Source organism: Mastomys coucha, unplaced genomic scaffold (assembly GCF_008632895.1).
Source record: "Mastomys coucha isolate ucsf_1 unplaced genomic scaffold, UCSF_Mcou_1 pScaffold22, whole genome shotgun sequence".
Classification (NCBI taxonomy): Eukaryota; Metazoa; Chordata; class Mammalia; order Rodentia; family Muridae; genus Mastomys; species Mastomys coucha.
The window spans coordinates 30,438,767-30,454,721 of record NW_022196905.1 but is presented as its reverse complement, the minus strand read 5'-3'; the positions used below and the strand labels follow the sequence as shown (position 1 = coordinate 30,454,721).

Sequence of the window (15,955 nt, the reverse complement as noted above, 5' to 3'; positions counted from 1 at the left end):
CAGCCTGGGTTTCCCTAGACCCTCAGTCAGACCCAAAGGAGCCTCTCCAATTCCTGGCCAGACATCCTGGAAACATGGCCATCTGCTGCCCCCTAGAGCTTGAAGCTAGTAACTACAGTACATCTACAGGTAGGCACCTCGATGGGTCTGAAGACAAGAAGACAGAGTATCTTTGGAACTGTATCAGGGCTGCTTGTCAGGCTCTGACTGAAGTGGGCAGAGTTAAGGGGAGCAACACAAAGATGCCTTGAAATGGAGGTTCCTGTGCCACCCTGGCCTGGGAAGAGAGGGAGTAGGAGCATGGGGCTAAGAATAGGCTTATACACACTTACACTGTGACACTAACTCCCCTCACACACTCACACACACTTTATAGACACAGTGTGTACTCCTCCACTACACACACACCTACTCTTACACATCACTGGGCTTGAAAACAGGGCTGGGTGTGAGGACCCTGAGTTTCCTAAGCATCTAAGAACTCACATCATTGGGGGATGGAGGCCAGACCCATAGACGCCATCTTGTCTATAGCTGCCTTACACACACTTGACAGGTGCAGAACAGACTGGGGGAAGTGGCATCTCTCCATACAGCAATGGCAGCTCCCCCAACCCCGGCCAGACCTCAGACATGAACCCAAAATAGAGCACACACCTGCATAGGATTAGGGGAGGTGTAAACTTTTAGGACCCACACCAAAGCCAGCCCAGAAGGCGCACAGGCTGGGGATCCTCAGCACAAATGGGGCTCCAGGCCAGAGAATGAAGCAACATCTAGATTTGAAACCCCAGGGAAACTGTTGAGAAGAAAAAGGCAGATATAGACAGGAGGGCTTTGTGGGCACAGCCCAGTGGGCAGCAGAGCTGAACCATGCAAAGGACTCCCTAGCTCTGCAGCATGAAATGGGCAAGAGACATGAGGAGACAGTGGGAAGAGCAGGTTCAAAGTTGTAAGCAAAGGCATGCACTCTAACAAATAGGGACTGACACCCACTCATTGAATGCTACCAAGAACTCTCCCCTTCATTGGAAGGAATTGGGTGTTTTCTTAGTCAGGGTTTGTATTCCTGCACAAAACATCATGACCAAGAAGCAAGTTGAAGAGGGAAGAGTTTATTCAGCTTACACTTCCACATTGCTGTTCATCACCAAAGGAAGCCAGGACAGGAACTCACACAGGACAGGAACCTGGAGGCAGGAGCTGATGCCGAGGCCATGGAAGGGCGCTGCTTACTGGCTTGCTTCCCCTGGCTTGCTCAGCTTGCTTTCTTATAGAACCCAGGACTACCAGCCCAAAGATGGCACCACCCAGAAGGGGCCCTCCCACCCTTGATCCCTAATTGAGAATATGCCTTACAGCTGGATCTCATGGAGACATTTCCTCAAGGGAGGCTCCTTTCTCTGTGATAACTCCAGCTTGTGTCAAGTTGACACACAAAACTAACCAGTACAGGTGTGGACATTCCCCTTGCTCCTCACCCAACCTTACCCAACCCTGCCAGGAGAGCAATAGGCAACAAGCCCACCTCCAGAACCTGGATATCTAAAAGCCTCAGTCTTGTAACCTATAAAATGGACACATGAAACACCATAGATGCTGGGTCCTGGGGATACCCCATCAAAGACTCAGCCAGTTCCTGGGCATTCTGGGAGCCCCTTGGCTGCATTCCCAAGGGTCTGCCTTTGTGTGCACACAGCCACTCCTGGTGCCCAAATCACCACTGCATTCTCTTATAATCCACCCTTGGGTTTCTGGCACTCATGCCCCATTGTGACCTGCATCTGCAGGCTTATTTTAAATGTCGGTTTCAAAGGGTCCCAACAGATATGGATTTGGGGTGATTCTATCTAACGAAGCATAGCATATTCATAAAGTTAAACAAACCCAGGTGGTGGAGTCACACACCTTTAATCACAGCTCTTGAAAGGGAGTCAGAAGCAGACAGATCTCTGTGAGTTAGAGGCCAACCTGGTCAACCTGTAGCCCAGGACAGCCAGGGCTACACAGAAGAAATCCCATCTCAAAAACAAACACACAAACAAAAGATCAAACAAACAGGGCAAAGTTAAATGAACATCATTTACATACAAGTGCCCTCGCTTTTGAGGACTGGAGGGTGTGAACTAGGAAGTCTGATGATGGCTAAGGTGAAGAGACCAGGCTCAGGGGAAGAAGGCAGGAGGATGGCAGGGAGAGGAGGAAGGGGAAGTTAAATGTGGACACAGAAACTCCATCTTGCCTGGAGTCTAAAAGTTGGAGTCAGTCAGCAGCTTGTGTTGTGTGGGGAGTTCAGTGCCATCATCAGACAAAGTGACAGGAGCTCTTCTTGCCTGCTTCATACAGTCAAGCCTCATTCCTGGCGTGGTGTGGGGTGAGATGAGAGACAGGAAGCCATTTTATCATAGGGAGACAATTGTATTTTCTTTGTTGTGATTCCCTGAAGAGACTTCATGGTAGCTACCAAAACCTTCTTCATCTTCATGTGACAGTCCCACGTCTGTGCCTGGCTCAGGCTCAGGGTTTCCTCTGGGCCCCACACAGCCCTCAGAATACCACCTTAAAATCGCCCATGCGTGTTCTGTTCTAAAAGAGATCCCAGTCTTGGTCCCATGAGCTGTCTCCCAGCTCAGCCTACTGCAGGCTGAAGCCCTGAGAGAAGAGACAACCTACTCTCTGGCCTCAAAGAGCCTACATCTGAGGAAAGAGAGTGGAGTGGGCATCTAATGCTGGAACCCCACCTTGAGAGTCATTCCTAAGTGACCCTGTGGTATTTCCCTACAGGGTGATGTCCTGACCACTAAATATCAGGTGGATCTTGGGGATGGCTTCAAGGCCATGTATGTGAACCTCACTCTGACAGGCGAGCCCATTCGGCATCACTACGAGAGTCCTGGCATCTACCGAGTGTCCGTTCGGGCTGAGAACATGGCAGGCCATGATGAGGCTGTGCTCTTTGTCCAGGTCAACTGTAAGTCCACTGCTCCTTTTAGGCTGCATGGCTCCCTTTGAAATAGAGAGCCAGGGCTTGGGGTAGGGGGCACAGGGAATCTTTGTAGGGTCGTTACATGTCCTCAGGATAGTGAGGCCAGCACAGAAAGGGTTAGGGTTACGGTCTTCATGGAAATAATGGTGAGAGTGGTAATAGTGGTGATCATGGCGACACCAGGGATGCTAATGATGTTAGTAATGGTGGTGCTGGTAGTGATGATGATACCAGTGATGACAATAGTGATGATGGAGATGATGATGATGACAGAGGGGATGGTAGTAAGTGGTGGTGGCAATGGCGGTGATGGTGATATTGGGGATAATGGTGGTGGTGATGCTATAGTTGTGTTGATGAAGGTAGTGGTTATGGTGGTGGTGGTGGTGGTGATGATGTTGGTGATGATTGTGCTGTTGATGAGGAGGATGATATGATAATGATGATTGATGGTCCTGATGTTGGTAATGGTGGTAATGACAATGATGATGGTACCAATGATTATGATAGTGACAATGATGATTTGTTAATGGTGATGGTGGTGTTGATGGTAATCATTGATGATGGGATGGAGAGGGGCGATTGCATTAGTTACTTTGGCATGTCTGTGATTGTAATGCCTGACAGAAACACCGTAAGAAAGATTTATTTTGGCTCTCAGTTTCATGGGACTTCTCTCTCTATCCAAGCAAGGAAGGCGTGGTATCATTCATAGCAAAAGCAGCATGTAGGACTCAGGGTCTTCTCACATCACAGTGGTTCAGGAAGCACAGAATGGGACTGGGATGAGAGGTTTGTCTATAATCCCCAAAGGTCTGCTTCCAGTGGTCTACTTCCCATAGCTAGGCCTACCTTGGAAGTCTCCACAGCCTCCCTCAAGAGTGTCTCTAGGTAGGAAATGCAAACAAAAACATGAACCTAAGGGAGACATTTTAGATTTAACCCATAGCATTCTACTTCTGCCCTTAGAGGCTAGAAGTATATGAGCCCATCTCTAATGCAAAATGCATCTAGTACAACATCATAAACCACCATGGTATTGAGATTTCCAGTGCTGGCCCAGACTCTAAGCCCAGAGACTCCATTCAACCCAAAGAATCTCACAGCAGTCCTTGTAAAAGGCAATTCTGCACTTCCTCTCTGTAGTGAGCATCACTCCCGCCTCTGAAAAACAGAAGCAAGGGGAACAGCAAGAAAAGATTTGATCAAAACAATACTGAAGCCCCACAAGGGAACACTGAGTCCTATGGTGTCCTCTCCACCCTGTGTAGCACCTGCATCATGTGGTGGCATCGTGGGTGTGGGCTCACGTCCTCCCATTTGAGCATGCTCACACAGGCTCCACTCACTGCCTGCAGGTTGTCTCTCCAGGCCCCCATGTTCCTGTATCCCATGCTGAGGTCTCCAGTGAATCTTAAGCTGCACCCTCAAAGCTTCATGAATTGCCCCATCAAGGTTTCCCTACAGGGAATTCGACCCTGCCATGCACACAATGCCTGGCTCAAGAAACTTTCCTTTAAAATTCCAGTACCAGTGTCTATGACCCTATAACTCTTGCTTCCTGTATGCGTGAAGATCCAGTATCACTTTTCATAAAACACCAAAGACTTAAATATGTATGGTCAGATTCAATGAAAGCAGAAACCTCTCTTACTGGCTACTTGATTCCAGTCCGTTACCCGATTCCAGTATTCGTGATTTTTGCTTCTCCTGACCTGACAGGGAGGACTGGAGGGAGGGAAGGTCTATTTTGTTGCAGCATCTCATATGGTTCATCCCATCATGGTGAGGAGGCACCATGGAGTGCATGGTGAGGGAGTATGTGGCAGCCAGAGGCTGCTCATACCATGGTGAAACAGGGAGCAGGGGTTGGGGTCTCTATTCGGGAACAAACAGGACCACCGGCTAGGAAGCAAGCATTTGAAATACGAACCTGTGGAGATAGTTTAGATTCAAACCTTAACACTGATGGTGCGGGTGGGGATGGTAGTGGTATGGATGGAGGGCGAGGAGTGATGATTGTGATAGTTGTCATGAGTGTGATAGACAGTGACGATGATGACGATGACGACGATGACGACGACGATGATGGAGGATGTGGGGATGCTAAATGGTTGTGATGATGGCAATGGTGGTAATAATACTGGTAGTGATGATGATGGTGATGATATTGCTAGTGGTGGTGGTAGTGGTGATGGTGGTGGTGGGGTGGTGGTGATCATATTGTTGATGTTAGTTTTGATTATGGTGGTGAAGGTACCAGTGAATCTGATGGGGATAATGACTAGTAAGTAGCCACTGAAAAGTTCTGTGCTTCACTGTCCCCTAACCCTGAACTTTGGGGGACTCTTCAGCTCCCCTGCAGGCCCTCTACCTCGAGGTAGTCCCTGTCATTGGCATCAACCAGGAGGTGAACCTCACAGCTGTGCTGTTACCCCTGAACCCCAATCTCACTGTCTTCTACTGGTGGATCGGCCACAGCTTACAGGTTCGTGTGTCCTATGGGCCTTTCCAGTCCTCCCTCCCATACACTGCCATCTGGTGGGGTGGGTGGGGCAGGATGCTGCCCTCAGAACCTGACACCAGGGCAGTGTGTGACCATTGAAAGGAACGGGCTCTGGCCTTCCTTCACTCATTGGCCACCCTGAGCATCTGCTTGGAGGTCCACCTGAAAAGCCCCTGGATAGTCCCGTGAAAGACATGGGAGAGAGCAGTTGACTGGATGTGTCATAGGAGGGCTCAGGGGAAGCTCTCTTTAGTGGAATGGTCAGGGAAGCCTTCTTGGACTGTGATCCATGGGGAGCCATGGATAGTTCTTGAGCAGGAGACCCAATAAGGCAGCAGAGCGTGTTAAATGAGGAGGGGAGACTCTCCATCCTTAGGATCCATGGAGGGGATCTGTCTCCTCACTCAGGATGCCATAGCCCTACACCCTCACAGAAGCCCTGACACAGAGGGCTAAGAGAAGGGAGGAGCTTCGAGTACAGGGCCAGGCCTCTACAGGTGGGAGGCTTCTAAAACAATCAGGAGCTCTGGGTTTGAAGCTCTTGCTTCCTGAGTGCCCCAAGCCCTGTCTCACCTCCCATAGCCTTGTTTATCTAAGGGCACGGTTTGACCTGTAACCCAGGAGATGTCACCGCTTATCCATGATGAGGATGACTGCCTCAGCCACTAAGCAGGACCTGGGCTTCAGCTGGGGCAGGACTGTGGATGAGACAGTGAACACAATTGGTATGGGGCTCAAAGCCTAACCTGTGGCTGCCTAGCAGACAACCAAAAGGCTCTATAGGAGGCCATAGGCAGCCTCTCGATTCTAGAGTCTAGAGTCTAGAAGGATGTGCATGCTATGAAGGCAGGGCATGTTCCCAGTCCAGCTTAAAGCTAGGGCATTCTAGGCCCTACCCCCACACCTCTCAGACACTGCCAGAGCAGAAGCCTCCAGCTACCCCAGTGTGGCTCTGACAGCAGACCAAGGACCAGTGTCCCCATGGCCCTCCATCCTGCCGGAGAGGCCTGACCCTGCTTGTGCCTACAGCCTCTGCTTTCCTTGGACAACTCGGTGACAACAAAGTTTACAGATGCTGGAGATGTGCGTGTGACAGTGCAAGCTGCCTGTGGGAACTCGGTGCTTCAGGACTCCAGGCTCATCCGTGTGCTCGGTGAGCTGTCCCCTGACTCCCTACACAGGCTAGCGTGGGTGGGTACATGGCTGCAGAGGGTCTGTTCACTCCTGGTGGGGGGGGGCGGTCCTAGGTTACAGAATCCAGGTGGATTCAGGTTCTGTGACTGACTATGTGGCCTTATTGAAGTGTTCCAGACTCCCTGGCTCCAGTTTCCCCCTCTATAAAGTGGCTCATGAGACTAGTGAGTCTGTTGCTCAATGATTTAACAAGAACACATGAGCTTGATGTTGGGACCTCTGTGGGCCTCTTATGCACCCAGCACTCGGAGGATGGTCCAGAAGAGGACCTGGGGATGGCAATCGCTTATTTGGAGTCTCAGGGCTGTGAGCCCCTCAGTAAAATAATTTGTCTGGAGGAAGAGGGGTCCTCCAATGCATATTACTCCTTCAGCACACTTGAAACTCATTTGTCTTAGGAATGTCCTCTGCTGTGACTGCAGCCATCAGTCACATTAGGGGCCTGCAGGCTGAGGGATGAGGTTGCCTTGTGCTGCTTCTCCCTTTACGTGGACCTGGGACTTCCCACATCATAGGATGTTGGGTCACAGTTCACAAAACACTGACCCCTGAGCCCTCCACCTAGCAGACCTATTTCCCACTCTGTAAGAGAGGACAGAGAAGGAAGGCAGTAGAGCCAGCAGTACAAGGCTTGGGCTCCTTTGACTCTAGAGCAGAGCTGAGCTCCTTGGGAAATGAAATGTACATGAGATGGGACCTCTAATCTCATGGGACTCTTGATCTGGGGTGACCAGTGAACTGAAGTCCATGGGCCCTTGAGGAAGTAGATGACATCAGAGGATATGTACTCTTGTGAGTTGAAATGCAGATCTCATGGAGCATGTGCATGCAGTGCCATGCCCCCTTACAGGTTGATAGTCACTGCCATCGTCAGTACACGTCAGGCACCAAGAAATGCAAGAGGAGGGCTCTTATCTTCCAAACACAGAACTGGGACCTCACGGCTAGAGGTGGGGCTCTCTGGACCAACTGGCATGTGCTACCTTGAGTAGGGTCCCAGCCCCAACCCAGACCTCACAGGCTCCACTTTGTCCTCTTCTAGACCAGTTCCAGGTGGTGCCTCTGCAGTTCTCCAGAGACCTGGACACCTTTAACCCCAACACGCCTGAATGGAGGGAGGACGTGGGACTGGTGGTCACCCGACTTCTCTCTAAGGTGCCCTGTTACTTGGGATTCGGTCCTCTCCTGAGCCATGGTGTGGTTTGTGGGCAGAGTGAGAGTAGGACAAGGCTGGGGGCTGCTGGGAAGTGATGGGTTGGTGTCCTAGATCGGCCACTCACATCTCAAAGGGAAGGACATTGTCATACACAGCAAAAACACTGCAAGTTCTCTTCCTCCAGTGAACCAGCGTTCTTTTTGTTTTGTTTTGTTTTGTTTTGTTTTGTTTTGTTTTGTTTTGTTTTGTTTCGAGACAGGGGCTTCTCTGTGTAGTCCTGGCTGTCCTAGAACTCACTCTGTAGACCAGGCTGGCCTCAAACTCAGAAATCCACCTGCCTCTGCCTCCCAAGTGCTGGGATTAAAGGCGTGCGCCACCACCGCCTGGCTGAACCAGCGTTCTTAAAGCTTTCTAACTCCACCTAAGACTACCACAGGCAGAAATCCACCCTGATCCCACTTCCTTCATGTGAATGGTACTGGTGAAACTCTACTGGGTATTAAAGAGTGAGCAGTTTAGCTCATGGTATGTGGAGTGGGACTCCCAGAAGGCAGGGGGCTGCCAAGGAGCTGAAACTAGCGAGCTAGGAGCTAGCTGTACAGGTATATGGTCAGGCTGGGGAGCAGGGGCAGACAGCAGGAGTCAGCAGGGCCTCATGTCACCTCAAGAACAGGGCACACTAGCCTGTTCCAGGCTCAGGATTGGGACATGCTTGAAAAGGCATGGCTGGGCAGGTGAAGCACCATTAGGGCCACAGCCTGGACCCATGAGGGGCTGAGGGTCAGGGGTATGGATCAGCAGGTGACCAGGATATACCTAGGCCAGGAAGGGAGAGCTGATCATGCTAGAAATTGAGCTTGTGGCAAAGGATGAAGAACAGAAGAGGAGCCAAGGGTCCTGCCTGTCCCCACAGGAGACCAGCATCCCAGAGGAGCTGCTAGTGACCGTGGTAAAGCCAGGGCTGCCCACCATAGCAGACCTGTATGTGCTTCTGCCTCCTCCCAGGCCCACAAGGAAGAGGAGCCTCACAAGTGACAAGGTATGACCATGGCATAGCAGGGCTGCATGGCTGAGGACCCAGAGTGGGGGTCACTCCTGACAACCACATCTCTGTGGGGCATCACTTAAAGGTTTAGTTCTTACTATAATGCTGTCTGACCCGGGGATGCCACCATCTGCCTACGGCTCCACACTCGACAGCATCCAAGGTTAGTGAGAAAGGCAGCTTCCAGGGAGAGGAGGTTAGACTGGGATTTTGGGGATAATCTCCAGTCTCTCACATCATTGTCTGGAGCTGTCATGTAACCTCAGCTTCACTGCCAGGACCACTGGGACACATGGGTGAGCACTGTGGGAAACTCTGGCCTCAGGCTACAGGCAAAGCAGAATTCAGCACAGGAATCCTGGTATATCCTCTATGAGGTGCCTTGACAGGGAACACCTTGGGAACTGTCCTCAGAGAGGTCTCCAGATGCTGAGTGCTGAGTAGCCTTTGGGACAACTCGTTCCATTTGGGACAGTGGTAGCTAACTAGGCACTAGGCTGACCTCTGGGTGTTAGTATGCAGGAGTATGTTCAGTGTGAGCCCATAAGGAGTGTCCAGAGGGAGGCAAAGGCTGGGACTCTGTGCCTGGCATAGCTTCTGGCTCTGCCCCAGAGGGTTTAGCTAAGGTCGGAATCCCAGAGACATAGCCACATGGAAATGAGTGTCAGGGGGCACAGCTAGGTCTCCATACTGCTAGGTGGTAACATACAGATGGTGATGAGCTCTGATGTGTGCCATGAGTCTCACCTACTGGCCATGTTACAGGGATCTTGAGCAGGCATTGTGCTCCCCCCAGAACCCCCTAAGCCATATGACCCCCCAATTCCCCTCATTGGTAAGATGCCCTGCCCTCTCTCACCTTCAGATCTTCCACTTCCTGGAAGCTTCATTGACCTTATTAACAGGGGGAGGTGGGGTGGAGCACTCCAGGTCTTCCAGCCCGACACACGGAGACTCTTCTCTCTATTCTGCACTGGAATGAGAGCTTGTTATTGGCAGGGCATCCTGCACCATCAGTGGCTCCTAGTGAACCTGGCTGGTGGGGTGTCGTGCCATTCCCCAATGAGGACACTGAGCATCAGGCAGGCTCCAGTACTCTAGGCCCCAGACCTCTCCTACCTCCTTTGCTTTCAGAGACTGGCAGCTGTGCAGCAGGCACTGAACTCTCACAGGATCAGCTTTTTCCTTCGAGGAGGGCTTCGTATTCTGGTGGAACTGAGGGACACAGATACAGGTGACAGACCTGGCTTGGGTCCTCCCTGGGGCAGGGTGGATATGGGCCCAGGCCCAAGGATGCTAAAAGTGACTGTAGGATTCGAATGGGCTTTTATCTAGCTGCCAGTGACCTTTCTGGCTGGGACATCTCTGGCTAGGTGCACCAACCCTTACACAGCCAGCTCCAGGCCTCCAGGCCTCACCATCTGGCATGACCTATACGGAAGCAACTACCACAACCATCAAGGACCTGGTGATTCATTCAAAACCAGTGTAGAAGGAGGGGGGCTGTTCCTCTCTGAAGGAAACCCAGCCAAAGTGGGTTATAGTAGGGCTCCGACAGAAAGGGAGGCCCATCCTCCGAGGCCTCGTGTCATGCTGTTATCCTTCATAACCTGCTGTACACTCAGCCACACGGGCAAGGCCTGCTGGACGACATGAAGTAGACTCATCCAGGCCTGGGATGGGGACAACCAGCCCACAGCTGCTCCTCTCATTTCGCTCCTTGTAGGTCCTCAGAGGCCAGGTGGCAGTGGTGGCTACTGGGCCGTGGTGGTCCTCTTTGTCATCGGGCTCTTTGCAGTAGGAGCATTCATCCTCTACAAGTTCAAAAGGTAAGGCCCCTGGCAGCCTTGACATATGGCCCCAGAGGTGGTGGTTTCCACAGGCCATGGAAGAAGGCAGTGTGAGTTCTCCCCTGTACTGGTGACCAGGAAACTCTCAAGCTTCTTTCTGCTCAGCCTGGTCCTCTGCACGGACCCAGGGCATCTTCTCCTTCAGTCACCCTCCCTGGAGGGGATACTGTTTGCCCTCCAGATAAGGATTTGAGGTCCAAGGAGGGACAGTTCAAGTCCAATGCCAGTGGGGCGGGATTTGACAGTTGTACCTCTGCCTCCTGGCTTCCCACACCTTAGCTATGGCTGCCATAGAGGTTCCCAGTGACCTGAGGGCACCAGAGACTGACTCCAAGGGGTGCTGGGAGACCCTGTGTCTCCTATCCAGGGCTTCAGTGCCCTCTTCCCTCTGTGACCTGTCTCACAGTGAACATGGGATAGCTCCAGGGATGATGGAGGCCAGCTCTATCCCTCATCTGCCATGTCCATGTGCAGAGTAGGGCTGAGTGCTAGCAGTCCTCTTTATGGGCTCCAGGGAGGCAGCCTGGAGTGATGGCCATGGGAAGGTACAAATCCGTTCTAGAGATGCAAGTGCAAGGCGACAAGCTTGCCGAGAGGCAGACAGCTAGCAACCGCCCCTCCTTGTGAAACCCACCTGATTCAAGGCCCTGTGGCTACTATTTTTCACCCTCCAGCAGGCAATAGCCTTGGAACACTCTGCTATAGGGCAGTGTGACAAGACCTCAGACACCTCTGCCCTCCAGCACCCTTTATCCTACAGGGCCAGAACGTAGCTTAGTGGCAGGCAGCCCTTCAGGTGGCTGGCACTGACGATACCTCAGAAATCTGCCCAGATGCTGCCCTGCCAGAGGCTTGCCTCAGATAAAGGTTTTCCCCCCTCTGAGCCATAGTGTCATTGTCTACAAGAGGGCATGCAAAGGAGGAGACTGAGGTGGGGGTCAGGGGGAGCCAGCTGGGCAGTATTCCTGCCTTGCATGGCACAAGGATGGTGGCATATGAGCCCTGGGTAGAGGAGCAAGTGGAGAACAAAGCCCTGGGTCTGGGTGTGATCCCCATGACCAAGCAGAGGGATGCTTCCAGATATCTGTGTGGGTGGATGTCAAGGTGAATGTGGATGCTCCTCTAGACTTGGTCCCATCATGTGTGGGGCATGCAGGTCACTTAGAGGGCAGAATGCTTGCCTGGGGTAGATGAAGCTGGTCACTGTGGATGATGTGTCAGCCCCACCCTTCAGATTCCCCAGGTGTCCAGTGGTGCTTCTGTAACCTTCCCCCCAGCGTGCTTCATGTGGCCCAAATGACAGAACACTGCCTGTCATGTGCCAAGAAAGGGAGGGGCCAGATACGTCCAGTGTGAGGCTGCCCCAACATCCCCAGGCCCAAGGCTATCTTTATGAACCAGCTAAGGCTTTGAGGTTGGAGGGGAAGGATATGTTGCCATAGAAACAGGGATCTCAGGCAGGGGCCAAATACCCCTTCTAGTAAGCTCCAGGCCACCCCCAGTGGGGATGGGGGGGGGGAGGCAGAGCAGGGCAGTGTAATTCGGAGCAGTCAGTAGAGGGAGAGCGCTGGCTTTCCCCTCTCTGTTCATCTGTCCTTTCATCCGTCTGGGCTTTAAGTTCTGCCTAGGTCATGGAAGCTGGGGGCTGACTGTGTACTGTACCCAGTGATGCTAAGCCACTCAAGTCTCACAGCCACAAAAGGTCTGTTTCTCACTAACACTGTCTATAATGGCAGGTAGGGCCACCCTGCCCCAACATAAATCCATCACTTGAGTGTCCCTTCCTGAAGGGGACATGGCCCATACACACTCTGTGTACAGCGAATTACTCTCTCCTCCTCAAGGGACTGAGGAGGACATATCTCCACAAGCTCCAGCTACCACTATACCCTGCACCTCAGTCTTCTTGTGTCTAAATGGATTCATGACCTTTCTGGTTGGCTGGAATTAATGGGGCTATTCTCAATACAAGGGCCCTTGCCTGTGCCTACTTGTCCAGTCCTAATGGGGCAGAGAGTGCTCTGTCACTCTCTCTCCTTCCCCTGGGGCCTGGGCTAGAAACAAAGATGACAGTGCTTCAGCAGTTATAGCATGCCTGGATAAAGAATGGGTAGGTTGCTGGTCTGGAGAGATGGCTCAATGGTTAAGAGCACTGACTGCTCTTCCAGAAGTCCTGAGTTCAATTCCCAGCAACTACATGGTGGCTCACAACCATCTATAATGGGATCTGATGCTTGGATGTTTCCTGTATACACTGTACTTGTACTTGTATACAATAAACAAACAAACACATCTTAGAAAAACAAGCCAGTGCTCTGTGGGCAGCAGAACATGGACTTGGGGAGCATGATGGGAGGGTAGGCTCCCTAGGGAACAGTCTTATGTGACACTGTCTATACTTGGGGCCTCGGACTCATTCAGAACTGAGCTGTACCTCTGGCCAGCAGGAAACGTCCAGGCAGGACGGTGTACGCCCAGATGCACAATGAGAAGGAACAGGAGATGACAAGTCCCGTGAGCCACAGTGAGGATGCCCAGAGTGCCATGCAGGGTAAGAACTGGGTCATGGTGGCCATGTGTGCCCCCACCATTGAGGGGCCCATCAGAGCCCAGGGGACATGGGCCAGTCCAGCCCTGCGAGAGAGTCTCTCTGGACCATGAGTCCTGGCATAGGAAAGATAGGTCCCCAGGGCTGTACAGGATGAAGCCAGAGGCTGCAGGCTGAACGTGCTGCTCTCTGCTGTGGGTGGCCAGCTTGCATAGCTGCCCTGAAGACAGGAAGCTCCCTCACAGGAGGACACCTCCCACCCTCATCCTCCCTCACCCTCCCACCAGCTGCTTATTGCAAATGCAGAGTTCGTTAACCATCCTGTGTGTGGACCCTCAGGACAGCACTTCACAGTTTACACAGGATTTTCCCCAAGGTGACTCTTTGTTCCTGTCATGCCCAGAAGAAGAAGTCCAGGCCTGTCACCTCAGATGTGGCACACCTCTGTCATTTTCTCTATGCTATGGCTTTACTGAAACAGTGTCCAGGACTAACCAGAGATTAACCCTACTGCCCTGAATCTCTGCCCCACACAGGCCCTACCCATTCCCCTTTGGTGGTGGTGGACACCACGGCCTCTTCGGTGGCTGTGAGCATTCTGCTGGGGTGCCTAGACAGAGTGTGGCACATGGCAAGGTGTTGTCAATGTTAACTGTGAAGTTACAGCATTCACCTTAAAGAGCACACATACCCCAATCTGCCGGTCCTCCAGCCATGATGGCTCCTACCTTGAGAATTAGTAACCCCAGCAAGGTCTTCAGTTACCCATGGTGGCACAGCTAGATGTCAGTAGCTGACCTTGGATCCCAACCAGGTCAGTGTGACCCCAAAGCCTGCATCCTCCGGGCTAGGGGCAGCTCTCCCCACCTCTTCCAGCCACTTCCCACATCTGCCAACCCAGGAGTCTTTATCAGAGGATATAATTACAGCCTCTGGGACTGTAACATCATCAGTGACTTCACTGAGCGTTCAGGAGGTCCCAGACCTCCTCAGAATTTTCATCATCATCTGAAGCAGGAAGCAGCTCGTGCTGCAGTGCTTGCAGACAGGTAATTGGAAACCAGCCTTCAAGAGGGAGCAGAAGGGGGCCAGTCCTGTGTGCATAGCACTGTGGCTTGCAGCCCTGAGCACTGCCAGATAGCTGGACCCTACTCTCATGCAAGGAAGTCACAGCTTCTGCCAGGGGGGTCTGGTGGTCTCAGGAAGACAGGGGCCACTATCCCACAGCCTCCTGCTATGAAGTTCCTAGTAACAGTACCAGGACACTGTTAACGGGGACCACGGCATAGACTAGGCATTGCTTATGACAGTCCCCCTCCATGGTGCCCTGGTGACTAAGATTGATGAGGGCCAGTGAGGTGGAGGCCCTGATGGAAAATCACATGACTAGTCAGGAAGCACCAATAGTCAAGTACTGGCTCCCACAGCGCCCCCTTCAGTACTATCCATTTTGAGCACACAATAGGACAGTGAGACAGACTTTGTGGAGAATGTCCCTTGGTCTCATAATGAAGCTCGCACGGGGACATTTATTAACTGGGTCTCTGACAAACATTGTGTTCCCTCTCTCCCTCTCCCATCCCTTATCTTCCTTCCTGCCTCCTGCTTTATCCCCCATTCACAGTGTTCTTTACCAAGAGGGGGCCCAGCCTCAGCCCTTCCTGTGCCCCCTTGCTGCCGATGCCAGGGGTAGCCCTCACGCAGGTCAGTGGGTGCCTCGCTACACAGTCCTCTGGACCACTGCTTGTGGTGGCACCTGGCACTTCCCTCCTGTCACCACATAGGACACCGGAGACCCCACCTCCACCTGCACCTAGCACAGGCTGAGGGAACCTTACTGCATGTTGGCCCCATGTGCTGCTGAGGTCACCTGTGTTCCTGTGTGGTCTGTTTCCCACCAACCTCACTAATGGGCTGCATTCTCCTGTTTCCTAGGCAACCACTCAGGTGTGGTCCTGAGCATCAACTCTCGTGAGATGCATAGTTACCTGGTGGGCTGATGGCACCAGCTGGCCAGGACACTCTCCTCCTGCTTCCTCCATAGAGGGCGCAGGACCACAAGTACAGCTGGAATGACACACCCTCTGAGACCTGTGGAAAGGCCAACTCCTCTAGCTGTCCCCACTCAGAGGACAGACACCTCTCCCTGTCAGCCCCAGCTGGCCCATGGGATCCTGGGACAGCCGACTCATGACCCACCTGGACACGGGCCTGTGGTGCCACACAGAGTCCCCACTCTTTGACCCTGAGGCATCACAGTCCTTAGACCTGAACATGCTGCCCTGGCTGCTCCATCTTGCCACTTCAGCCCAGGCCTGGCTTCTCCTGCCTGGGGCTGGACCAGCCTATTTCTGGGGTGAGCCTGCAGCCACCCCCCCACACACATACTCCAGACTTGTAGACCTGCTCAGCCCTGGCCCCACAGTCCCTTCCCTGCAGAGGACCCCAGAGCCAGGAAGTCTCTGGGCCAGACCTACCCAACACCACCTTCTAGGCAGCCACTCTCTCCACTGCAGTGTAAATACCTGCCCGGGTAGAGCTATTTGAGTTTGGGGCTCTTTCTTTTAGCTTTCTGTTTTCAAGGCAGGCAATAGAAGCCATCTACGTATTCTCAGAACCCCTCTTTAAGAATGCCTAGAGGGGCAAAAGTCTCTGATTTTCCCTCAGGGC

General features: G+C 52.5%; 1 protein-coding gene across 2 annotated transcripts in view; it reads left to right on the top strand.

Moving 5' to 3' along the window:
• The window catches only part of Sorcs2 (sortilin related VPS10 domain containing receptor 2), a 365,519-nt gene that overhangs the window by 348,068 nt on the left and 1,496 nt on the right, over positions 1-15,955 (top strand). Inside the window, exons 19-27 of one of the 2 annotated variants that reach the window (XM_031341821.1) lie at positions 2,785-2,971; positions 5,341-5,474; positions 6,522-6,645; positions 7,729-7,841; positions 8,756-8,881; positions 10,022-10,121; positions 10,614-10,716; positions 13,185-13,288; positions 15,221-15,955. The exon at positions 15,221-15,955 is cut by the window's right edge and continues 1,496 nt beyond it. In XM_031341821.1, the coding sequence (XP_031197681.1) occupies positions 2,785-2,971; positions 5,341-5,474; positions 6,522-6,645; positions 7,729-7,841; positions 8,756-8,881; positions 10,022-10,121; positions 10,614-10,716; positions 13,185-13,288; positions 15,221-15,285 (1,056 nt within the window). In that variant the 3' untranslated portion in view covers positions 15,286-15,955. Of the gene's footprint in view, positions 1-2,784; positions 2,972-5,340; positions 5,475-6,521; positions 6,646-7,728; positions 7,842-8,755; positions 8,882-10,021; positions 10,122-10,613; positions 10,717-13,181; positions 13,289-15,220 lie in introns of both variants that reach the window. The other variant, XM_031341822.1, reaches the window with a different exon arrangement.